This window comes from Salvelinus alpinus, chromosome 4 (genome assembly GCF_045679555.1).
Source record: "Salvelinus alpinus chromosome 4, SLU_Salpinus.1, whole genome shotgun sequence".
Lineage (NCBI taxonomy): Eukaryota > Metazoa > Chordata > Actinopteri > Salmoniformes > Salmonidae > Salvelinus > Salvelinus alpinus.
The window spans coordinates 48,111,180-48,136,918 of record NC_092089.1 but is presented as its reverse complement, the minus strand read 5'-3'; the positions used below and the strand labels follow the sequence as shown (position 1 = coordinate 48,136,918).

The 25,739-nt window shown below is 41.6% G+C and overlaps 2 protein-coding genes across 5 annotated transcripts in view; both read left to right on the top strand.

Moving 5' to 3' along the window:
- Nucleotides 1-13: 13 nt before the first annotated feature.
- LOC139573799 (SH3 domain-binding protein 5-like) lies at nt 14-8,115 on the top strand. The gene is made up of 6 exons (XM_071397681.1): nt 14-907; nt 1,097-1,159; nt 1,377-1,505; nt 1,737-1,901; nt 2,447-2,620; nt 5,968-8,115. The coding sequence occupies exons 1-6, from the start codon at nt 659-661 to the stop codon at nt 6,526-6,528; spliced, it is 1,341 nt and encodes a 446-aa protein (XP_071253782.1). The 5' UTR covers nt 14-658; the 3' UTR covers nt 6,529-8,115.
- Nucleotides 8,116-8,759: 644 nt separating this feature from the next.
- LOC139573798 (gamma-aminobutyric acid type B receptor subunit 1-like) overlaps nt 8,760-25,739 on the top strand; it is a 48,376-nt gene continuing 31,396 nt past the window's right edge. Inside the window, exons 1-8 of one of the 4 annotated variants that reach the window (XM_071397678.1) lie at nt 8,760-9,115; nt 9,481-9,594; nt 12,641-12,727; nt 12,982-13,046; nt 13,510-13,648; nt 16,805-16,990; nt 18,627-18,644; nt 23,840-24,000. In XM_071397678.1, coding sequence (XP_071253779.1) covers nt 12,649-12,727; nt 12,982-13,046; nt 13,510-13,648; nt 16,805-16,990; nt 18,627-18,644; nt 23,840-24,000 — 648 coding nt within the window. In that variant the 5' untranslated portion in view covers nt 8,760-9,115; nt 9,481-9,594; nt 12,641-12,648. Of the gene's footprint in view, nt 9,116-9,480; nt 9,599-12,640; nt 12,728-12,981; nt 13,047-13,509; nt 13,649-14,636; nt 14,737-16,804; nt 16,991-18,626; nt 18,645-23,839; nt 24,001-25,739 lie in introns of those variants that run through there. The other 3 variants (XM_071397677.1, XM_071397679.1, XM_071397680.1) reach the window with 3 other exon arrangements.

Sequence of the window (25,739 nt, the reverse complement as noted above, 5' to 3'; positions counted from 1 at the left end):
TTAATTTGTTATTAGGATAGAAATTAACTTACAAACAAAATGTTAAGACTGCTTCTGCAAAAAGCCTGCGCAGGTTGGAGACTTCTAAATGCAAGTCTGGCTACGGAAACTTTATGAGTTCAAACCTAAGATGAGGCATGGCTACGGAACCAGTAAGAGTTCAAACCAAAGGACGTAAGCGTTCTCTATTTACCTTTTGTTTTGCTAGCTAAGAACAGAGCCGAGGTTAGCTAGCAAGCAAGCGGTGGAGGGAGAGATGGAGAGACTACTGGCGATGAAAAAACATAATTATTTATTGTCAATTAGATTTAATTTTAATGTCCGTTATTTGCAGTCAATTTATTTGTAAATAATGTTTTGTTTTCATGCAACGTAAGCTAGCTTTGTAGAGCTAGCTACTGTACTGGTAGTATCGTCACGAACCTTAGTCTCCTGTGCTGTGGCTAAACTAGCGTGATTGAATGATACACTAAAAACGCCAGAGATAGTCTGGCTTTGCTGTCTCTCAAACTAGTTTTTCCCCTATGGTCCTAATCAAATTCTCACACATACAAAACGCAGTTAGTAACTGGCTAGAACACATAGCTAGTTGGCTAAAAAGAAAAGCAACGGTACCGTTATTTGGTTAGCTAACGTTAGCTTGCTAACTGGGCCTGGAATGGAGCCAGGTGATTTGCGTGTGAGCCCAGCCGGCTCCGGTGACCCCGAAGTGGGCGAATGGAGGGAAGAGACGCCTGGTGCGGATGCTGAGGTGAAGGGCGGGGAACCAAATGACAAGGAAATGAATGGAGATACAACTGAAACGGTGCTAAAAGAGAAAGACACCTGCGAGGGAGAAGAGTGTACAGAGAAGAACGAAGGTGAACTACACAGCCCATATGAAGAGGAATTGGATCCCAGAATTCAGGTGGCGAAAAATTGACCGAACCCTTTTATAATAGATTTTAATCTCAATGGGATTTCCTGGTCTATGATACGTAGCCAACGGTTTACAAAATTAGTTGCATTCATGATATTAACTGATTGTGTTGTTACAAACAAACTAATCAAAGTATCTGCTTCCTCCTGTGCTCCCTCATATATTTTCTGTTTACAGGAGGAGTTGGAACACCTCAACGAGGCCAGTGTAAAAATCAACCAACTAGAACTGCACTTGGATGTAAGTGGATATCATCACCTCTCACATGATAAATCTGGCACCATACATCGCCCCTTTCCGTACTGATCAGGTTTTTCCCAAAGAATCAATCATCAGTTAATTTTCAATTCCCATAACATGCTGTAAACCCATTGTTAATCTGGAAAATCTACTTTAAATGATCATAAATGCCCATTACAATGAAATTTGATTAGGAATTCCTCTTGTATATGTGTAGGATGCCAGATCGGGTTACAGGAAGATCCTCACAGACTCAGCCAGAAAACTGAACGCCCACAGCTCCCAGCTAGGTACCTGCATCGAGAAGGCCAGGCCCTACTATGAGGCTCGTCGACTTGCCAAGGAGGTACTGTTGTACATGCACTGTGTGGTATTTTGTGGCATTTGCAACAACACATTTCAAGAGTTCTTCTTTATCACTGAATCAAAATATGGGACTCGGTGCAGTATTTGCCATTCACCTGCTCGTCCCACTTTTCTCAAATCTCAACAGTTTGATCGTTTGTCCCACGTGATTGGTGGCTGTGCAACTGCGTGCACTGATTTCTCAGTATCTGATTGGCTGTCCCTCTCACAGGCTCAGCAGGAGACCCAGAAGGCGGCTCTGAGCTATGAGCGGGCCGTCTCCATGCACACGGCTGCCAGGGAGATGGTGTACGTGGCAGAGCAGGGCCTCATGGCCGACGGCAGGAACACCCTGGACCCCACCTGGCAGGAGATGCTCAACCATGCTACCTCCAAGGTAACAGGGGTAATCCCAGATACCGCTATAACTGCATCAATACAAAATAAAATGCTAAATATGTTCATCAGTTAGTATGTGAGCGAGCTGATATGGTATTCATTTAATCTGTATTTCCCTTACAATCCCCACCCCACTGCCAAGTAGCTATGTTCCCCCATGACTAAAACTGGTTTAAAATTAGTTTGGCAGTTAGCCTTGTTTGGCAGGATATTGGTCAACTATGCTACCTCCAAGGCAACATGGGAAACCGCAGCTACCAGTGTAAGCAGTATTCCAGGTTATGTGTTGCATTCTATATCATTGCATCAAATGTGATCAATGTGTAAGCTATTTGAGGTGGCTGATATGGTATACTGATATCAGTATTTTCCTTACCATTCCCCACCCCCTGGGTACTGTAGCTATTTTCTCCTATGCCTAAACTCTGTTTTTAATTGGATTGCTTTCAATTAGTTAGGCAGTTTGTTTTGTTAGGTTGGTGGGGGTTAGGATACTGATTGTTGTGTTTTACCGTCTTAACATTTTGTGTGGTTGTGTGCAAGGTGAACGAGGCAGAGGAGGAGCGCCTACGCAGCGAACGGGAGCACATGCGTGTCACCCACTCTTGTCAGACGGCAGAGGCTCGAGTCCAGACCCTGCAGAAATCTCTCAAGAGGGCCATCGTTAAGTCCAAGCCTTACTTCGAGCTCAAGGCCCAGTTCAACTACATACTTGAGGTACATAGATATATAATATACAGTGCATTTGGAAAGTATTCAGACCCCTTGACTTTTTCCACATTTTGTTACATTACAGCCTTATTCTAAAATGGATTAAATTAAGTAATTCTACACACAATACCCCATAATGACAAAGTGAAAACAGGTTTAGACATTTTTGTACATTTGATAAAAAACAGAAATAGGCACACACCTGTCTATACAGTCGGCTCCAAAATTACTGGCACCCCTGACTGGCAATGCACAAACAATACTTTAAAAAATATAAACAATATAAATATAGAGAGAAACTCGAAATACTGTACTTTATTAATGTTTCAATGGAACCCACCAAAATCATTTGATTTTTAATTAAATCAATGTCCTCCAAATCAAGGTTTCACAATTAATGGCACCCTTAAAGATTATTGTAAATAACATCTACCAAAATTTAAAGCAGGAATTAAATTCCACTTATTTAAATTGATCAAAGTCTTAAGGAACTATATTGAGCTATTACATCACTTCCTGTTTCAATAGGGTATAAAAATGAGGTAACACGCATGCAATATCCCTTTGTCATCCAACACCATGAAGGAAACAAAAGAACTGGCAGTTCAAAAGAGACAGATGGCCGTGGACCTTCGTAAATCTGGTAATGGCTACAAGAAGATCCACAAATGATTGAATATACCACTGAGCACTGTCAGGGAAATTATACTAACATTCTAAAGATATGGAACAGTTGAAAACCTCACGGGTAGTGGACGCAAATGCATTTTGCCCCCCCAGGATAGGGAGGAGGATGGTGAGCGAAGCAACAAAATCCCCAAGAATCACTGAAAGAATTGCAGGCCTTGGTGGCGTCTTGGGGTCACCAGGTTTCAAAAAGCACCATCAGACGCCACCTCCACAACCACAGGGTCTTTGGAAGGTTTGCCAGAAGAAAGCCCTTTCTGACCCCAAGACACAGACGCAAGTGCTTGGAGTTTGCCAAACGTAATTTAAATTATGACTGGAAGAAGGTACTCTGGTCAGATGAGACCAAAATTTAACGTTTTGGTCCGATACAGCATTGGCATGTTTGGCGTCAAAACAGAGATGCATACAAGGAGAGGCACCTCATACCCACGGTGAAATATGGTGGTGGGTCTGTGATGTTTTGGGGCTGTTTTAATTCTAGAGGTCCAGGGGCACTGGTTAAGATTAATGGCATAATGAATTCCACCAAGTATCAGGCAATTTTGGCTGACAATCTGGTTGCCTCTGCCAGAAGGCAGTAGGTGGACTTTCCAACAAGACAATGACCCAAAACATACCTCAAGATCCACACAGAAATGGTTCTGTGACTACAAAATCAATGTTCTGCCATGGCCATCTGTCGCTGGACCACAATCCAATCAAAAACCTGTGGGCTGAGTTGAAGAGAGCAGTTGATAAGATCAAACCCAAGAATGTGAAGGATCTTGAAAGGATCTGCATAGAGGAATGGTTCAAAATCCCTCCAAATATGTTCCTTAACCTTGTCAAACATTACAGGAATTGACTCCACGCTGTTATCCTTGCCAGAGGTTGTTGCACTAAGTACTAAATGAGGAGTGCCAATAATTATGAAACCTTGATTTTGGTGAAATTTATTTTGTATTAAATCATTGTATGATTTTGGTTGGTTCCATTGAAACATTAATAAAGTACAGTATTTCTCAAGTTGGTATTTTGAGTTTCTTTCATTATTTTAAAGTGTTGTTTGTGCATTGCCAGTCAGGCGTGCCAGTAATTTTGGAGCCCAATGTATAAGGTCCAGCAGTTGACAGTGCATGTCTGAGCAAAAACCAAGCCATGAGGTCAAAGGAATTGTCCATAGAGCTCCGAGAAAGGATTATGTCGAGGCACAGATCTGGGGAAGGGTACCAAAAAATGCCTGCAGCATTGAAGGTCTCCAAGAACATAGTGGCCTCCATCATTCTTAAATGGAAGAAGTTTGGAACCACCAAGACTCTTCCTAGAGCTGGCCGCCCGGCCAAACTGAGCAATCGGGGGAGAAGGGCCTTGGTCAGGGAGGTGACCAAGAACCTTATGGTCAATCTGACAGAGCTCCAGAGTTCCTCTGTGGAGATGGGAGAACCTTCCACAAGGACAACCATCTCTGCAGCACTCCACCAATCAGGCCTTTATGGTACAGTGGCCAGACGGAAGCCACTCCTCAGTAAAAGTCACTTGACAGCCCACTTGGAGTTTGCCAAAAGTTACCTAAAGGAATCTCGTTCCATGAGAAACTAGATTGTCTGGTCTGATGAAACCAAGATTGAACTCTTTGGCCTGAATGCCAAGCGTCACGTCTGGAAGAAACCTGGCACCATCCCTACAGTGAAGCATGGTGGTAGCAGCATGCTGTGGGGATGTTTTTCAGGTGCAGGGACTGGGACACTAGTCAGGATCAAGAGTAAGATGAACAGAGCCAAGTACAGAGAGATCCTTGATGAAAACCTACTCCAGAGTGCTCAGGACCTCAGACTGGGGCGAAGGTTCTCCTTCTGACAGGACAATGACCCTAAGCACACAGCCAAGACAACGCAGGAGTGGCTTCGGGACAAGTCTCTGAATGTCCTTGAGTGGCCCAGCCAGAGCCCGGACTTGATCCCAATTGAACATCTATGTAGAGACCTGAAAATAGCTGTGCATTGACGCTCCCCATCCAACCTGACAGAGCTTGAGAGGATCTGCAGAGAAGAATGAGAGAAACTCCCCAAATACAGGTGTGCCAAGCTTGTAGCGTCATACCCAAGAAGACTCGAGGCTGTAAACGCTGCCAAAGGTGTTTCAAAGTACTGAGTAAAGGGTCTGAATACTTGTGTGTAGATTGATGAGGGGGAAAAATATATTTGATCCATTTTAGAATAAGGCTGTAACAAAACAAAATGTTGAAAAAGTCAAGGGGTCCGAATACTTTCCGAATGCACTGTATATGATGTATAACAGTGGGGGCTGCTGAGGGGAGGACAGCTCATAATGATGTCTGGAACGGAGGAAATGGAATGGCATCAAACACATGGAAACCATGTGTTTGGTGTATTTGATACCATTCCACCTGTTTCCACTCCAGGCACTACCACTAGCCCATCCTCCCCAATCAAGGTGCCACCAACCACCTGTGATATTTAATATATGTTGCAGTTAATATATATGTAATTTCAAGCTGTTATTGTAAGAAAAGCAGGGAAATGGTTGATACAGAGCTGTCATGTCCGTCCATGATCGCTCCTGTTGGTTATTGTTCCCTCTTTGGCCTCAAACCAAGGAGGAAGTAATATTGTATGTTGCTCTGTCTTTTCTCTCCAATAATATTGGGTTTTCTGTGACTTCAGGAGCACAAAACCAAAGTGATGCAGCTGGAGGAGCATGTGACCAAAGTGAAAAACCGCTACTCTGTCGCCCTGCACAACCTGGAGCAAATCAGCGAGGCCATCCACGCTCAGCGGGGGCGGGACCAAACCGATGGTGGACAAACCATGGCCTGTGGTGGGCGGAGTCCCCCTATTGGGGCGGAGTCGGACAGTGTGGTGTGTGGTGTCGAGGGCGGGGCATGTGGAGGAGGGGCAATAGAGACAGATAGGGTGGACAGAAGCGGCGTGGTGGATAAGAAAATTGGTCTGGTGGAGAAATACAGGGAGAGCGGGGGAGAGAGGCCCGAGACACATGGAGAGAGAGCAGGGTCAGATTCCCTCTCCGTCTTCAGTCTGCAGACCATCGCTTCCGACCTAGAGAAATGTGATTCCATCGAACACCTCGGAGAATTTAGTGATGTGGGCAGTCTGCCTGGGGAGGATGGAGAGAATGAGAGAGGGGGAGGGAGGGAAAGAAGGGAAGGGCAAATGCAGCGCCAACAGCAGTTCCTGAAGCAACATCACAGGAGCTTCAGCTTGTGAGACCTGTCCTTATCGCTTATAGTTTATCAATTGAAAATAAGTGTCCGGTCTAGCTAGCTCATTATCCTGGCAAAAGACCAAAATATAAAATATGAGGAAAATCAGATCTGCTGTATCTAAAGTAACACATTTTAAACAGGGGGGTATGATACTCAGTAGTAATGAAGCACAGGTACGTTGACAAGACCTGAAAATATAAGGAGCCTGACAGGTTTTGCATCATATTACAACACTACTGAAACTCCTAGACTGTACATGCCTCTGAGATTAGCTGCTTTACTTCCCTTATTCTGGCAATAACGAAACCGTAGACACATATGTCCTAGTGCATGAAGGAACAATCAAAGTAAGAGACTACAATAAACATGACAACTGGGAGCCCTATTCAATCTAAACGGCGGTAACCGAATTTCTGGTGTAAGTTAAAATCAATGTTCTTTTGCAACAAAAAAAGTAAGTGAATTCATATGTACGCTCCATTTTTGTTGTTTCATACTGTAGATATTGTTTATTTTAGTACATAAATGTAAACGCGTATTATAAAATGTGCAAGAAGAATTTGTTTTTTTTGGTACTTATTCTGAAAACCTGGTTTCAGGGTTCGAATCAATAGGACCCCAAAACAAACTAGAGGGTTACAAACTCCATTCTGACAACTTGCGTGATGACAGAAAGCACTCCAGACTATTTATTTGGACTTTTATTATATGTGTACTAGTATTCAGGTCTAACTAAACATTTTTATAAATTGTTCATAAAATATCACGCTGGCATAATATTATGTTTTACTTGTTTCAATTTTAAGCCCATCATTTTAAGATCCTTTGTTTTTGTATTTTTTTCAATAAAATCATTTCCCAATATATTGTTTCTTTAGAGCCTCCTGGGTTGTAAATTGAAATGTGCCTTGTCCTTGACACAGTACTACGCAAACAAAGACAGCATAGCACTGGCTGCAACAACATACTGTTCAGATCTGTGTATACAGTATTAAACTGTGGTCAACAGTTGAGAAATACTCCCATGAAGGACATGCTCTTGACCATATGTTTAATTAGAAATTTTAATAATTGGAGTCATCCTAACTCTGTTTTGCCTGGACTTGTTATATTTATTTTATTAATTTGAATATGTTGTCCGTGTACTGCTTTGGCAAAGTGGAGGGTACAAGAAATGTAGTCAATGGATTAAATGTAAGTTTGTGTATAATTACAACATTTATAGAGAAAATAATGAAATGTACAGATTTATTTGAAGGTGTTTGTATAGTTATTTTAAAGGGATCTTGTTTAATGCTGGTTATCTGCTGTATTCCTGATTTGACCTCCGTCTCTGTCCCGCTCTTTACATACTTCCAATATATCCATCTCTTCCCCTCATTCTTTCAGCCATAGAAATAGAATGACTAGCAATTGTATTTCTATACTTTCAACCCTTCAATCATTGTCCATATGATGTCTTCCTTTTTATTTATTCATTAAGTGGTGCAGTAGTGTGATGTCACCCAGCTATATAGTACAGTTCACTGTTGTTATTTACATGTATGCAATATCAAACAGGTAAACAATAAAATAAGAGTAATCTTGACTTTTTGCCATTTTAAGACCCAATATATTGTATTTTGCAATATGTCTTCTACTTCATACTGTACTTCAACACTATCTAAGGATGAAGATGTGATACTAAATTACAGATTTAGAAGAAGAGGAGAATGTGGGGTTTGCAGAAAAAGCGAGAGAGTTGGGAGGAGACAGGAAAAGAGATGAGTTATATTTTATTCCCCCTGCTTCAATTATTCAACAGGATATAAATATGAAGGAGACGTGTGCTCTCAGGAATAGATGTCTGGAGAAGAGGAGCGAGAGGGATACCAAATCCTGTATTGTAAGAACATCTCTGGTGTTACTAACGTTGAAAATAGAGGCTCAATGTTGTAGAAACGATTTATGCCTGCTTTATTCACATAGGATCTGAAGGCTTAATACTGGCTTAATAAAGTGCATGTATTGAGAATCTTCCATATTTCTTACTACGTATAAATACTTAACCGGTTAGGATAACTCCATAACGGCTATCATAAATTTAAAGCTCTTAGTTTTGCTATGATCACGATTTGCTGGTGTGGCCCAATACGTAAACATGCATCTTGGAAAAGGAGAAGTGTGCGTGAGAAAATGACTTTTATGCACGATAGGCCTACCTACGTACGTCTCTATCATGACGTCGTGAATTAGCTGGAGATTGTAGGGAGAGAGAAAAAGGGAGGGAGTGTGAGGATTCGGTGTTTCGTCGTGCAAGGGGAAGCGATTGTATATAGTGCGTGTATTTATATGTACATTTTTAGTTTCTGACTTTTCACCAGGAAATTGAAGTAGATGGCAATATACTGATTAATACGGTTGTTTTTGACATTCAATGTATACGCTATGCACGGGGACCGGGTTGCCATTCATAGCCATAAAAACATAGCCATACAATACGTTGCAAAGAAGCACATTTTACCAAATAATTCGACATTTGGGTGATCCCAAACGAGTTGCAACCGATGGACATACGGTCATCTTGACTGAGCGCGTCGAAAGTATTTGTAAGTACACATTATTACATGCTACAATCTCTTACTCAGTGTGCAACCTAAACAATGGTGTACAATTCAAAGGAATCAAGCTTGCATACATTTGCCTATTTGTATTCAGATGACAGGTCTACTCTAGCCTTTGTAAATTGTATTCTCGTAAATGACAGGTTTCGCCAAGCAGCAACGACTTTACATTGTTTTTTATTATCGTAGCATAATATAACACACAGTCCCACCTATTAATGACGTTAGTTTATCTTTAGATGTATTGTGCACGTTTTCAGTGAATGTATTTATGCTATGGGAATGAATGGCAACCTAGAATTGACATGAAATCCGAACTTCTCAAATCTGAATTCTGCAAACGGATATAGGGCTGGCCTTCTTCGATAGGCCGTCAAGGATTCCCGGCCGTGTCAACACGGATCAGCAACTACCGGTAGCCTACTGTTGGTGGCACCTTAAGAGCGACCCTCATTAAAGCGTTTGTAGGTAATATCAGTCCAGTGCACGTGTTTCGATGTTTAAATCCACCTGCGCACCATTGTAAACATATGGCTATTTTTGCATTGCTTTAGCATTTTTCTAATAGCATGTCAAATGTGGCTTGCTTAATAAATAAGCTACATCTCTTGGATGGAATGTTGTGTGTCGCCGTTTTGGTCTCTGGCTTAGATACGTCTCTGTGATGCCGTGGGTGTTGCTGTCCATGGTGCTGAAATATCTGTTTCTCTATGCTCGTCCCAGTTGGAATCTTTTGTTCAGATACATTCGCTGTCCATGGTGCTGCAATTAGTCTTGCTGCACCTAAAGATATAGCGCGGCTTGTTGATTTAATATAGGCCACTGATATTACCATAATATTTATTAAACTGGCTAGCTTGATATATTTTAATCTGTCTGATCCATACCTCGCTCACACAGTTTGCTTTTATGTATCTCAGTATGTGAGGAGTGTCTCCCACTGTGTTGTCCCTCTCTAGCTCGCTCGCTCGTTCGCTCTCTCTCTCTCTCTGTCTCACACATGCTTCTCGTTGCATTACCCACTTTCTCTCTCTCTCTCTCTCCCCGTGTTTGTCTCTTCCTGCATGCTCTTGTTAGTGCTCTAAAAATACACCATAATGCTAATGAAGTATCCAACAGTGTCTGTGTCTTCCTTCACAACCCTTCCCTTCCTTCCCACCATCTGTCTCACGGTGGAGCTTTGTTACACACTGTCCTCTCTCTATCTCTCCCTCTTTCTCTCTCCCCTCCTCTTTCTCTCTCCATCTCTCCGTGTGACAACATGATGAAGTTGCATTCATTATTCAGCACTTCAAACGAGTGGCTATATTTAGATGTATTTATACTTTAATACACACTCCTATGGCTGCTGTGTCGTCTGTGTTAGCACTGAAAGCACACTGTTGGACTGAGTGAGCGATCTTAACCTATCCCACTCCACTGTGGGAGGAGCTCATGAAATCTGTACATTATGCGCAGGGATATGGCAGAGTGAGTTCTGCTCTCATACTATCTCTCTATAGCGCATGGAGCGAGTACATATTAGTAACAACTAACACACTGGTCTTTAGCGGCAGGAGCACGACTCACTGAACTGCTGTAGGTGAGGTTTTTGTTCTCGATGAATAGTGGACAGATGAAGGTTGGTGTATGTTGTTGTTTGGGCAGTTGTTTAGATGATAATCTGGGTTGTCCTTGTCAATGGTTATGAATTACACTACCTGTCAAAAGTTTTATAACACCTACTCATTCAAGGGTTTTTCTTTATTTGTACTATTTTCTACATTGTAGAATAATAGTGAAGACATCAAAACTATGAAGAAACACATATGGAATCATGTAGTAACCAAAAAAGTGTAAAACAAATCAAAATATATTTTATATTTGAGATTCTTCAAAGAAGCCACCCTTTGCCTTGATGACAGCTTTGCACACTCTTGGCATTCTCTTAACCAGGTTAATGAGATAATCACCTGGAATGCATTTCAATTAACAGGTGTGCCTTCTTAAAAGTTAATTTGTGGAATTTCTTTCCTTCTTAATGCATTTGAGCCAATCAGTTGTGTTGTGACAAGGTAGGGGGGAGTATACAGAAGATAACCCTATTTGGTAAAAGACCAAGTCCATATTATGGCAAAAACAGCTCAAATAAGCAAAGAGAACTGACAGTCCACCATTATTTTAAGACATGAAGGTCAGTCAATACGGAAAATGTCAAGAACTTTTCAAGTTTCTTCAAGTGCAGTCCCAAAAACCATCAAGCGCTATGATGAAACTGGCTCTCATGAGGACCGCCACAGGAAAGGAAGACCCAGAGTTACCTCTGCTGCAGAGGATAAGTTCATTAGAGTTACCAGCCTCAGCAATTGCAGCCCAAGTAAATGCTTCACAGAGTTCAAGTAACAGATCTCAACATCCACTGTTCAGAGGAGACTGTGTGTATCAGGCCTTCATGGTTGAATTGCTGAAAAGAAACCACTACTAAAGGACACCAATAAGAAGAAGAGACTTGCTTGGGCCAAGCAATTCGAGCAATGGACATTAGACTGGTGGAAATTTGTCCTTTGGTCTGGAGTCGAAATGTAAGATTTTTGGTTCCAATCGACGTGTCTTTGTGAGACGCGTGTGGGTGAATGGATGATCACCACATGTATTTCCAACCATAAAGCATGGACAAGGAGGTGTTATGGTGTGGGGGTGTTTTGCTGGTGGCACTGTCTGTGATTTGTTTAGAATTCAAAGCACACTTTTCCAGCATGGCTACCACAGCATTCTGCAGCGAAACGCCACCCCATCTGGTTTGGGCTTAGTGAGACTATAATTTATTTTTCAACAAGACAATGACCCAACACACCTCCAGCCTGTGTAAGGACTATTTTACCAAGAGGGAGAGTGATGGAGTGCTGCATCAGATGACTTGGCCTCCACAATCCCCTGACCTCAACCAAATTGAGATGGTTTGGGATGAGTCGGACCGCAGAGTGAAGGAAAAGCAGCCAACAAGTGCTCAGCATATGTGGGAACTCCTTCAAGACTGTTGGAAAAGCATTCCACGTGAAGCTGGTTGAGACAATGCCAAGAGTGTGCAAAGCTGTCATCAAGGCAAAAGGTGGCTATTTGAAGAGTCTGAAATATAAAATATATTTTGATTTGTTTAACACTTTTTTGTTTACTACATGTGTTATATGTGTTATTTCATAGTTTTGATGTCTTCACTATTATTCTACAATGTAGAAAATAGTAAAAAATAAAGAAAACCCATGAATGAGTAGGTGTTCTAAAAATGTTTGACTGGTAGTGTATGTGTTTGATAAGACTTTCCCACTATGTATGTTGGTTCCTCCAATGAACTTGAGGTTTTTGTTACGATATAATGACTGTACTTCTGTATAAAGGCTGTTGATAACTAACTTCCCTCTCTGTCTCTTCCTTTCATTATCTTCTTATTTAATCCTTTAGTCTCTCTCTCTCTCTCTCTCTCTCTCTCTCTCGCTCTCTCTCGCTCTCTCTCTCTCTCTCTCTCTCTCTCAGATCCAGTAATGGCACAGCTATTCTTTCTTATAATTCTGTACGCTCTGCCATCTCTTGTTGTGGCCATACATAATTCAACAACTGGAGGTAATTATGGTGTTTGTGTGTGTACATGTGTGTGCAACGTGTGTTTGTGTAAGTGTGTTAGAGGTTAGAAATACCATAGAGATGGCAAAATGACCTAAATGGAGCATCATCACAATATTGCTGAATGCATGGAGGAAGGCGTTAGATGGAATGATGATTATAATTGGAGTGTAATACATCTCATGGCTGTAATGTAGACTACTGTACGTGATTATTCTTCCACGCATCATGTCTTTCTCTCGTATCCTTTTTAGGCTGTGCCATCATCCGTCCTCCCAGAGATGGAGGCATCCGCTACAGAGGCCTGACACAAGAACAGGTACAGTACTCTCAATACCATCACAGTACACTCTTAGAAAAAAAGGTGCTATCTAGAACCTAAAAGGGTTCTTCGGCTGTCCCTGTAGGAGAACCCTTTTTGGTTCCATGTAGAACCCTTTCCAGGGTTTCTACATGGAACCCCAAAAGGGTTCTCCCGTGAGGCCAGCTGAAGAACCCTTTTGGAACCCTTTTTTTCTAAGAGTGTACTACCACTGTTACCACTTTAATCATATCCAACCCCAGATAAAGTAGAAATAGCTCAAATAGTTGCTTGTCAATTCTGACATTATCGCCCCTTTGGTTTTCTCTAGCATGGCCATATCTTGTGGCTACCATGTTGTTGTTGTCCTAATCATAGCAACGAATGGAAGCCTATAGGAAAAATGACTCATTAGTCAGGTGATGTACATATTTGAAGATATAGTTAAAAATCTATCTACGTCATCTATTTCTGTGTGCAGATTCGCAATGTGCAGATTCTACCAGTGGACTACGAGATAGAGTACATCTGCAGGGGGAACAGGGTCATAGTGGGCCCTAAGGTCAGGAAGTGCCTTCCCAACGGCACATGGACCGACATCACACAGCACAGCAGGTGTCGTAAGTACTCTCTACTTTATTTACAGCCAACCAGTTTAACTTCATTGTCACTCTATTGTCACTCTCTAAGGGTAAATTCCTTCTTCAATGCCTGTCAGAGTGAATTCCTGGATTGACTAGACTATATCACTGCCACTACTTAAGGATGTCTCTGATGTATCATTGATCATTGTGCACCACTCTGCTCTGTGTTCATTTCATCAACAATAACTATGACAAAATATTTGTCAACAACCTATTTTTCCTGACGAAAACGAATGACGATAACGAGAAGCCATTAAAAAAAACGAAAACGGTAACAAATGAGTTTTCATTTTAGTTGATGAAAATGTGACGATATTATAATTCCACATGAGACAAATGGGCATTCAATTTGACATGAAGCTCATTTTCATCTGTTTTCTCCAATCATAAATATGCATGCCTTTGCAGAATATGTAATGCAATCCTCACATTGGCAGAATGAACGTCTTTCAGTTGCACGGTCTGATTGAGCCGCGGTGATCTGCCCAGCTCTCCCACACATGTCACTCCAGTCACTCCAGTCACTCCAGTCACTCGTCAAACTATTTAACTGATGCATAGCCAGCAGGCCAGGACACTTCAATTGTAACTAACCTTAACTAGAAACAATGTTTAGTCTCTCTTACTTTCAATGTAGGCTTATTTTTGCTTTGATCACATCAGATTGGAAGCTCTATTTTCCCATGTGCACTGTTCTTCATCTGTGTTGATGCTCTCACGGTCGGCAAGTATGAGCGCAGTTTATTTCAGATTGGAAATATTTCATGCTATTTGCTGAGTATTAGGAGTATTAGCCGACCAGCTGGCTCTCTTTCTGTCGAACCATCTGGTTTCCGAGCGCCTCAGAACGGGACTTGACAGGAAGCCTATGTCAGGAGCGGACGAAACAACCACTGGTTTTAATTGGCTGATTTCTTAGCCTATCACCATGTAGCGCAACCCTTAGAACCTCCCTCTAAGTGTCCTGCATCCGGGGGCGAGTATTTTTTTGTGTGTTCGTGTGCAACAAAGAGAAGTCGGTTAGCTCGTGCAACATGGATATTACAGAGTCTACTATATCTTAAGTGTGTAAACAGCATTCAGTGACATCAGTGTACATCGTGTTACCATTAACTATTAGCATGAACGGCGATATGTGATGCACCATAACACTACTTTTCTGCCTCGATTTGGTGCCACTCCTCACAGTCGTGTGATTCGCTCAGAATTTGAATTGATTATCATGTCACTCAGTAAATCCCAAACGGTCCCCACTGTTACCAGGCTCTATGAGTCAGCAATTGGAGCCTGGAGACGAGGTTAGGGGTACAGTAATAATTCTGGCATTGTTGGAAAGCTCAGATTCTCCCCCGTTTAAAGGAATCACTGTTATTTACCCCCATCCAATGGTTATGATTGGGAGAAAAGAGCTGTATGCCTAAATTGCTTAACCTGTAGCCAAGGCTTTGTGGCTTATATGGTAAATCATGGCTGCCATTGGCTACAATCGGCCGCAATAGCAATGTGCCAGCTATATTAGGGGATAGTAGGCCTAGTTGGACAAGTCTGTCTGAATGTGCATATGATGGAAGTAAGAGGTAAATACATTATACATACAAAAGTATGTGGACACCCCTTAAAATGAGTGGATTCGGCTATTTCAGCCACACCCGTTGCTGACGGGTGAATAAAATCGAGCACACAGCCATGCAATCACCATAGAAAACATTGGCAGTAGAATGGCCTTACTGAAGAGCTCAGCAACATTCCAATGTGGCACCATCACAGGATGCCACCTTTCCAACAATTCAGTTCGTCATATGTCTGCCCTGCTAGAGATGCCCTGGTCAACTGTAAGTGCTGTTATTGTGAAGTGGAAACATCTAGGAGCAACAACGGCTCAGACACAAAGTGGTAGGCCACACAAGCTCACAGAAAGGGAGTGCAACACTCACTACCGAGTTCCAAACTGCCCTGGAAGCAACATCAGCACAATAACTGTTCATCGGGACCTTCATGAAATGAGTTTCCATGGCCAAGCAGCAGCACAGAAGCCTAAGATCACCATGCACAATGCCAAGCTTCGGCTAGAGTGGTGTAAAGCTTGCCTCCATTGGACTTTGGAGAAGCGGAAACGTGTTCTCTGGAGTGATGAATCACACTTCACCATCTGGCAGTCTGACAGACTAATCTGGGTTTGGCAGATGCCAGGAGAATGCTATCTGCCCGTATGCATAGTGCCAACTTTAAAGTTTGGTGGAGGAGGAATAATGGTCTGGAGCTGTTTTTCATGGTTCGGGCTACGCCCCTTAGTTCCAGTGAAGGGAAATCTTAACGCTACAGCATATAATGACATTCTAGACAATTCTATGCTTCCAACTTTGTGGCAACAGTTTGGGGAAGGCCCTTTCCTGTTTCAGCATGACAATACCTCCTGTGCACAAAGCGAGGTCCATACAGAAATTGTTTGTCGAGATTGGTGTGGAAGAACTTGATTGGCCTGCACAGAGTCCTGACCTCAACCCCATCGAACACCTTTGGGATGAATTGGAATGCCGACTGCGAGCCAGGCCTAATCGCTCAAATTCAGTGCACGACCTCACTAATGCTCCTGCGGCTGATTGGAAGAAAGTCCCCGTAGCAATGTTCCAACATCTAGTTGAAAGCCTTCCCAGAAAAGTGGAGGCTGTTATATCAGCAAAGGGGGTACCAACTCCATATTAATTACCATGATTTTGGAATGAGATGTTCGACGAGCAGGTGTCCACATACTTTTGTTAATGTAGTGAATTAATTATTTAATTGGAAAGAAATGCACTGACTAAAACAAGACAAAAATTGTTCCGATTTTTTGTTGACTGATAATAACTAAAACTAACAAAGAAGAAAATTATTAAAATGTGACTGAAATTTTGAAGACTAAAACTAAATAGAAAAAAGCTGCCAAAATAAACACTGGTACCGTAGTAGCCTGGGTGCCAGTCTGTTTTCTGCTCTCTTGCCAACTCCTTGTAGAATTGTCATGCCATATATGTTCCATAAGGAGTTGGCATGAGAGCAGAAACACACTGGCAGTTAGGACATGTCATGTAAATATGACTGCTGTCATTCCCACCAACCTTCCTCCCACTACTCTGCCCATCTCTCTCCCAGTGCTGCTGTGCCCTCGTGTGTGGACGTCCCTGGAGAATGGGAGGGTGGCGCTGAAGCCCCCTGGGCCACCGGTGGAGGGCACCGTGCTGCACTACAGCTGCCATGCTGGCTTCATGCTGGAGGGCAGGAACATCACACACTGCACCAAGCTGGGCAAGTGGGACTCACCCAAACCGGTCTGCCTCTGTAAGTGCGGAATGGAATCCCAATCTATTCATGTTATTCAATTGTGTAGTTTGTGTTGATATTAAATGTTTTGGTTGAGCTTCGAAATGGAAAAACAACACATATACTCCATGGAAACATACATAGACAAACCTATATACGCTGAGTGTACAAAACATTAGGAATAACTTCCTAATATTGAGTTGCAAACCTTTTTCTCTCAGAACAGCCTCAATTTGTCGTGACATGGACTCTACAAGGTGTCGAAAGCGTTCCATATATAAGGGATCATAGCTTCCACCTGGATTCACCTGGTCAGTCTATGTCATGGAAAGAGCAGGTGCTCCTAATGTTTTGTACACTCAGTGTACATTGATATATTGTCAATATAGTTGTGTGTCCATGCATGTATTCTACAATGGTGTATATGCTTTGTTTTGTGTGCAAATCATAGGTGTGCGTATAGGTACAAATTTAAGTATTCAGCTTCTTTGGATGAAGGTCAATTGTATTTCCTTGAATCCTTGCATCCTCTCTCCTTGCCGCCTCCTCAAAACACAACGGCGGAGAAGGTCAGAGGTTGCTCTTCTCATTTTGAGAAGGAGACAAGAAGGGAGGATGCGAGAAATCCAGGAAATACAATTGACATTCACCCCCTTGTTCTGTGTACTTGTCTTAAACAGGAAGTTATAGTACTGCCACCTGGTGGACACAAGCCATATTTTATGAATAATTGTGAATGATTGCGTAATACCCCATGATTGTGGAATACCCCATCAATTTTACATCTGTGTTCTCGTTTTGTAGGCTAAGAATGGGCTTCATATTTGTTCAAATGTATATGTGCTTTGGTATGAATTTACTTCAACATATTTGACGCCCAAGAAGAAGCACGAAGCCGAGAATTTACAACCATTTCATTTGAACTACACACATGAACTACATCTCCCACCAATCAGCTGTATATTTCTCTATTTTGAAAAGGTTGCAGGTCTCCATTTATTTGATATATTGTTTTCATTTTCAAACAGTACTGGCTGGCAAAAAAACCCTGCTTAATCTAATATACAAAACATCAGACGGCCTGTAACTAACTGGTTCTTATCGTCCTTATCGCCAAGAGTGTGCAAAGCTGTCATCAAGGCAAAGGGTGGCTACTTAAAATATATTTTGATTTGTTGAACACTTTTTTGGTTATTACATCATTCCATATGTGTTATTTCATAGTTTTGATGTCTTCACATTTATTCTACAATATAGAAAAATAAATAAATAAATGGAATGTGTTGGTGTGTCCAAACTTTCGACTGGTACTGTATATATATTAAATTAATTTTGTGATATAATCTTGAAGCCCATTCGAGAGATTTTGGGACATGACCCGGAAGTGAAGCGGAAGTGGCCGTCACTTCCACAGGGTATACAGACAATACAGTAAAAGTAGTCTACAGTGGGCCTACATACTGATGTCAATTTAAGGAGCATGGAGTACTGTAGATGTGTAGTGAGTAACACGTATAGTGCATCAATCCATGAAGAATGAAACGATTCACAAACATCACACAGTGTTAGTGTTGCATTTACATACGCTGCCAGTCACCAAATCATTTTGACTATTAACAAATGTAATTTTGTCTTTTCTATTTGCTTGCCACAGATGACAGAAACTACAAAGGTAAGAGAGATTGGTTTTGGTTGGGTTGTCTATGAATGTAAAAGCTCATTGAAACAAATGTTGCAAAAAGTTGTAATGCTTCTGTTAAGCACAAGAGAGCAGTGGTACATCATGTCTAGAGCAGGATGCCTTCCGCTGACCAGTAATTCTACTGGTGAAGGATTTAAACTGATTCGAGTTAGGGAAAGGGAAATAATAATCTTGTCAACACCACATTGTCCAACTGAATGCGTTCAACTGAAATGTGTCTTCTGCATTTAACCCAACCCCTCTGAATCAGAGAGGTGCAGGGGGCTGCCTTAATCGACATCCACGTCTTCGGCGCCCGGGGAACAGTGGGTTAACTGCCTTGCTCAGAGGCAGAAAGACAGATTTTTACCTTGTCAGCTCGGGGATTCAATCCAGCAACCTTCCGGTTACTGGCACAATGCTCTAAGCACTAGGCTACCTTGCCAAGAGTAGAAATTACACAAAATATGCTATCGTTAAATTGTTGTCCTAGTGGCATTGGCAAGATTATTATTTGTTTATCAGTTTTGTTAAAGATTATTGCTTCACTAAAGAGGCTACCTATTATATGCCTGTCGTAAAATACTGGCGTAAGACTTTTCAACTCCTCTTTCAGATCGTACAATATCACTAATAATTATTTAATGATTATTATCAACCATTAACAACAACATTACTCACTCATTTCAACTTAGTCTTCTCCTGCGCCAACCTGTCCTATCGGTGCATAGAAAGCACATTTTCTTCCAAAATCTCCATGAAATGTGAACCAGACTTACTCTCTCTCCTGTTATCTCTCATTCACTCTCTCATTCACTCTCTCTCACATTCTCTCTCTCTCCCTCTCTCTCTCACATTCTCTCTCCCTCTCTCTCCCTCTCTCTCTCTCTCTCTCTCTCTCTCTCTCTCTCTCTCTCTCTCTCTCTCTCTCTCTCTCTCTCTCTCTCTCTCTCTCTCTCTCTCTCTCTCTCTCTCTTCATTCCACTTTTCACGCAGTGTGGTATCAACACCAACTTACTGCCTTCTCAGCTGGGTAAAGGTTAACACCCAGGCCTGTCTGTGTCTGTGTGTGGAGGTGTGTGTGTGTGTGGAGGTGTGTGTGTGGAGGTGTGTATTTGGAGGTGTGTGTGTGGAGGTGTGTGTGTGGGTGTGTGTGTGTGGGTGTGTGTGAGTGTGTGTGTGTGGAGGTGTGTGTGGGGTGTGTGTGTGTGTGAGTGTGTGTGTGTGGGTGTGTTAGCAGCAGTCAGAGGAAGTCAGAAAAAGCATTCTCTCTTCTGTGATCTTAAGCCCTGTGTTCTTATAGGTTAACCAGAATAGGGATTCCTTTACCACACTGGATCCCACCACTGATACAGTTGATATAATAGATAGCTCTGGCAGAGGGGTTGCGACAGCGTTTTGTTTCTAAAGCTGTGGGCGACATTTTAGTCACACATACGAGCACAGATCTGTACAAAAATACCGTCAAATTATAATCTGCTTCGTGATTTAATTTGAAGCTTTTCTTCAACGATGTGCCTTATAAGGAGGAGATTACTTAACCAGAGTTAAAGGGGCAATCTGTAGTTGTTACATCCACTTTTGGATTTATACAGTACATGTATTTTATGGATTATTGAAGAATATCACTTATAAACGTCATACCACATCAAAACCCAAAATACAGTATAATCTTGTTTTACTCCATTATTTATAAACAATGTAATTGTAAACAAACACTATATAGCCTAAAAACATAAAACTATGATTGTAATATCATGGGTAGTCAGTCACTGCATCCATAGCTCTGTCTATGAATTTGAGAGTGGTTACATTTCTCCAGCCCCATCCCTCAGTTATTTGCCAAAACCAGTGGCGAGGTGACCTCTTTGATTTTGTTTTTGTTTGAAATGCAGATTGCCCCTTTAAGTAAACTGTACGATGCGCACTTTGCACGCAATCCAACTGAGAGTTGCAGTATTTGGAACTAGCACTATATTATTTGCCATAACGTCTATTCAAAATGTTTGTTTTTTTGCACAGTGCTCTTGTTGTGACAAATGTCTGCCCCATTAGGTGTTGTTCGGTGTTTGCTGGCATATAGACGGCCGCATAATGGAATAGCATTTAAATATCAGGTGTGAATAATACATGGCATGCTGCGAAGTTCAGACAGGTGATCTATGAGAGAGAGAGGAGTTCTACGTCATTGTGGGCTACAGATGGCTCAGCGGGTTAGAGGTTGGAACACGCATGGTGCTGGCTGGCAACACAAGGGCTGTGAGTTGAATTGCCACCTCTGCCAAGTATACTGAATAACAGTTAGTAGCTTTGGGTCTGCTATTGACTATTTCTGTATTCAGATGCAATTCAGTAGTAAATCCACTCCACTGTAATCGTACTGAGGTGGAGGAAGGAAGGTGGCTATTTCTCCATCACACAATCTATCCCAATGGGCACAATAAGAGTATTTCAACAGTGATATTACATAGAGAACCCGAAGCCAGCCTAATTGTTGAGCAAAGGTGGAATGCATTTATAGCATTGGGTTTACTCTCTAGTCCCCAGAGTGCCAGTAGTTGTTGACAATGAGTCAGGTGTTACATTTTAGCCGTGGAAGAGGTGGAGTCATGGGAGGGTAGCATTACTGACTAATTATATAATTATATTATAGCTGGTTCTAATTATGTTATTCATTTTGACCTACTGGGGGTATGAGAGCCCTGTCTAAGAGCTGACAGTGAAACGGTGGATGCGTCCCAAATTGCACCCTATTATTTAGAGTACACTACTTTTGACCAGAGCTCTACTTAATAGGGAATAGGGAGGCATTTGGGATGCGGCCAGTGCTGCATTGGCTGATTAAAGGGCAATGAGAGGAGGCTTTAAAACTTCTTCGGGATCGGTGTACCTTCCACGGGACGGTTGAGCTAACGTAGGCTAATGTGATTAGCATGAGGTTGTAAGTAACAAGAACATTTCCCAGGACATAGACATATCTGATATTGGCAGAAAGCTTAAATTCTTGTTAATCTAACTGCACTGTCCAATTTACAGTAGCTATCACAGTGAAAGAATACCATGCTATTGTTTGAGGAGAGTGCACAGTTTTGAACATGAAAAGCTATTAATAAACAAATTAGGCACATTTGGGCAGTCTTGATACAACATTTTGAACAGAAATGCAATGGTTCATTAGACCAGTCTAAAGCTTTGCACATACACTGCTGCCATCTATCTAGTGGCCAAAATCTAAATTACAGTTTTGCTGGAATAATACATTATGGCCTTTCTCTTGCATTTCAAAGATGGTACAAAAAAAATACAAAAGAACAGTTGGTTTTTTCTTTGTATTGTCTTTTATCAGATCTATTGTTTTATATTCTCCTACATTCCTTTCACATTTCCACAAACTTCAAAGTGTTTCCTTTGAAATGGTACCAAGAATACACATATCCTTGCTTCGGGGCCTGAGTTACAGGCAGTTAGATTTGGGTATGTCATTTTAGGCGAAAATTGAAAAAAGGGGCGGATCCTTATTAAAGTGGACAGATGGTTCAAACAGCAGGTATGCTGTAGCCTGTACAGTAGCAGATATTGGCTATACATCACACAGACTGACTCCAGGTCTGCTTAAATGAAGGGAAAAGGACAGCAGGGAGATTGATGCACTGACTGGTCCACTGCTTTTGCTGATTTCTCAAAGTAGCCCTTGAGGCATTTTATGGTCTTTCTATTGGCTTGTGGCTTGTGTGAATGAATGTTCTTTCATTGGTTATTGTGGTTGAGATTTGGCTCACTGTCAATCTAAAGTCTATGTTGATTTGATATTCAAATATTTGATTTCTATCAGTGTACCCTCTATTTTCCCAGATAAAGTTAACTTAGTCATTATATATTGATTTGAATAATCTATTGCTCCCAAAAGATGAATTAGAGTGACAGATACCGAGAGTGTGCCAATACTCTTTGAATGTAGAAACGAGGTGTTGCACACTTCTTTGATTGTAGAAACTAGGTGTTGCACGCACACACGCACGCACGCGCACGCACGCACGCACACACACACACACACACACACACAATTCAAAAGTTGGTAAATAGGCACTGCAGTTTATAGTGCCCGCTTAACCATCCCCCCTGTCTCACTTGCTCTCTCGATGTCTCTACACATTCACCGACTAGCAAATATCATCAGAGTTGTCCTCGCTCATACACACATGCACACACACAAACGCACACTCATAGCCTCTGCTGCAGTGGATGATATACCTTTCGCGTATCATTCCTGGACACTTCGTTTCATCCTCTACAATTGGAAATACGGGTCGTTGCACGGACAGATTATTTTAAAATCCTGAAATTACGCACAGTGCGATTTGCGTTTATTAACCAGAGAATAAGAACAATTCAAACGTTATTCGTAATCCGGAGCTCATTTTCTGCCGTTTGGACTGGTCGCGCGCGCAAACCTTTCGGTGCAAAATCATGGTGATCATGAATCATTAGAAATAACCGACTAGCATTATTTTAATGTCTGTCTAATATTCTCCATCGCGACGGAAGGGGAAACTATCCTGCCTCATTAGCTTTTACAGCACTTGAACGAAATCATTCAATTTATTCGCTGAACCCAATTAATTGGACACTTCATCTTAGGTTTTGGAATTATTGAACTCTGCCTACTGAACGACAAAAAGAGGCAAACGTGGTTTCCAAACAAGTTATACCCTATTTATAAACCCAACATTCAACGTTGATAAAAACATGAACTATTTGCGTTGTATATCATGCGCCTCTGCACTGACAAATTATAAATCGAAACGATTAGTCCACTGAAATAATATAAAGAGCAGGCGAGCTAGGCTATTTCTTATTCTTTTCTAACAATCTTTCACTGTCTGTTACGAGGCGAACACGTGAATCCACTTTTTGGAGAGCGCAAAGTTCTTGCAATGAAATGCTATTGCGATTCATTGCAAATTCACCTCAAGGCTCTCTAAACTTTTAATTACAACACAATCTCCGATTATTCTAATACGAACCCAACTCCACTGCAACATTCGGATATTGCTCCAATTCAATTTACCTGACCATGGCGGTAATTGGAAAAAGCCTGCGGCAATTATCGAGTGTTGCGTCCGGCCATATTGCACTTCGAGCATCGCTCACCTTACTTCTACTCTCTTGGCCGTGCCCGTCCCTAGGCAAGAAGAAACTCTACATCGGAGCTCTCTTCCCCATGAGCGGCGGTTGGCCGGGCGGCCAAGCATGTCTCCCCTCTGCGCAGATGGCTTTGGATCTGGTAAACAACCGGACGGATATTCTGCCGGATTACGAACTGGAGCTGATATACTATGACAGTATGGTGAGTAGATGTTGGATCAAATAGATCAATTGTTGTAGTTAAAAAGTGAAAGTCACATAATCAGAAGAGAATACAACTTTATGTTGGTTTTTCACAAGTCTCTTGACCAGTTGAAATTTAATTAGACCCGTTTGTGTTCATGATATATTAAATACATGAGCACTTCATTTCAGTTACAGCCTTTCTTCTTTACATATGTCTCTATACATTGTTAAAACTTGCCAACATGATATTGATTTCCAGCAGGCATACTTCTTTGAATGCATTACCCTTGTAGCAGGTGGGTGCAATAATGTAACAACTCAGCAGCATACTTATTTAATATTGTCAAGGGAGTTATGTACCAAAAGCCAAATTATATTACCCCTTTTAGAATTGTTGCACAGCTGCCCATTTAATTAAAAAAACAAGGCAACAGTAAACATGTCATCCCCCACAAAAGATGCAGCGTCCCCCTTGGGCCAATTGAGATAAATCTCGCAACTAACACATTTCAGTTAATTACCATAGCTCCGGCTTTAGGCCAATTAGTGTCATTTTGTAAATGCCGGATCTCTATGGCAAGACCCATCATTGACCCAAATGTAGTCAAAATCGGTCTAGTGCTGTCTGATATATCGCATGTGGCTAATGTACGAATGGACAGAGACCGATCCACAGTCGCCTCCCCGATTTCATGGTGATGGACGATAAACTAAACTAATGCCAAGACAGAAACTGATATTGGCTTGCTGCAATTCAGCACTAAGGACAGCGTCAGTGGACAACCACAAAGCATCAGCTGGCTGCTAAATGACGAAGTGGAAGGCAATAACTGGGGCAGAAACAGTGGGAAACATATAGATGTGTAGTGAGTGAATAGTGCTGACATTTGAAAATGCCTATATGATAAATGATTGATGAGAGACAAGCAGCAGGTGTTTTGTTCATTTAATAACACAAATATTTAGCTCTATCATTTCCTGGTTAGTCACTGGAGCTTAGTGGTCAGCTAGTGGTCAAATGGGTCAGTGACGGTCAGTAATGGTCAGCTATATGTGACATCTTATCCCGAGGAGACCTCTGCAGTGGCATTCTGTCCACTGAAGAAATGTCTCCTGTGCTTTGACATATAGACATTGGTCTTGACATGTAGACATTGGTCTTGACATATATACATATAGACATTGGTCTTGACATATAGACAATGGTCTTGACATATAGACATTGGTCTTGACATATAGACATTGGTCTTGACATATAGACATATAGACATTGGTTTTGACAAAAAGACATTGGTCTTGACAAAAAGACATTGGTCTTTTTTATTTTTAAGACACATCACCTCGTTAGCTTTAACACACAGCCATCCTTCCCACTGGGTTTCCATATCAATCATACTACAGGACAGATGCCTCCACTACACCCGGGCATACAGCACACAGGCATGAAACAGTTAACTGTGCTGTGACTGGTTAGGGAGCAGTGCTCGCTTTGTTCTGATTGGTGTAAAAGGCTCTGCAATGGAATCCCATTGTAAAGAATAGGGGAGAGGAAAGTTGGCATGGCAACACAGTTACCATTGAAACAAACAGGCTTCATATTTTTCTCCTTTCAATTAGATAATAATATGGATGAATAGATATGGTTGATGTGTTCATGTCGAGATTCAGGGTTTGAAAATCATATACAAAACATGACGTTAGGCTGTGGACATATCAAATATACTGACTATACATATCATTTAACTTGAAACAGCT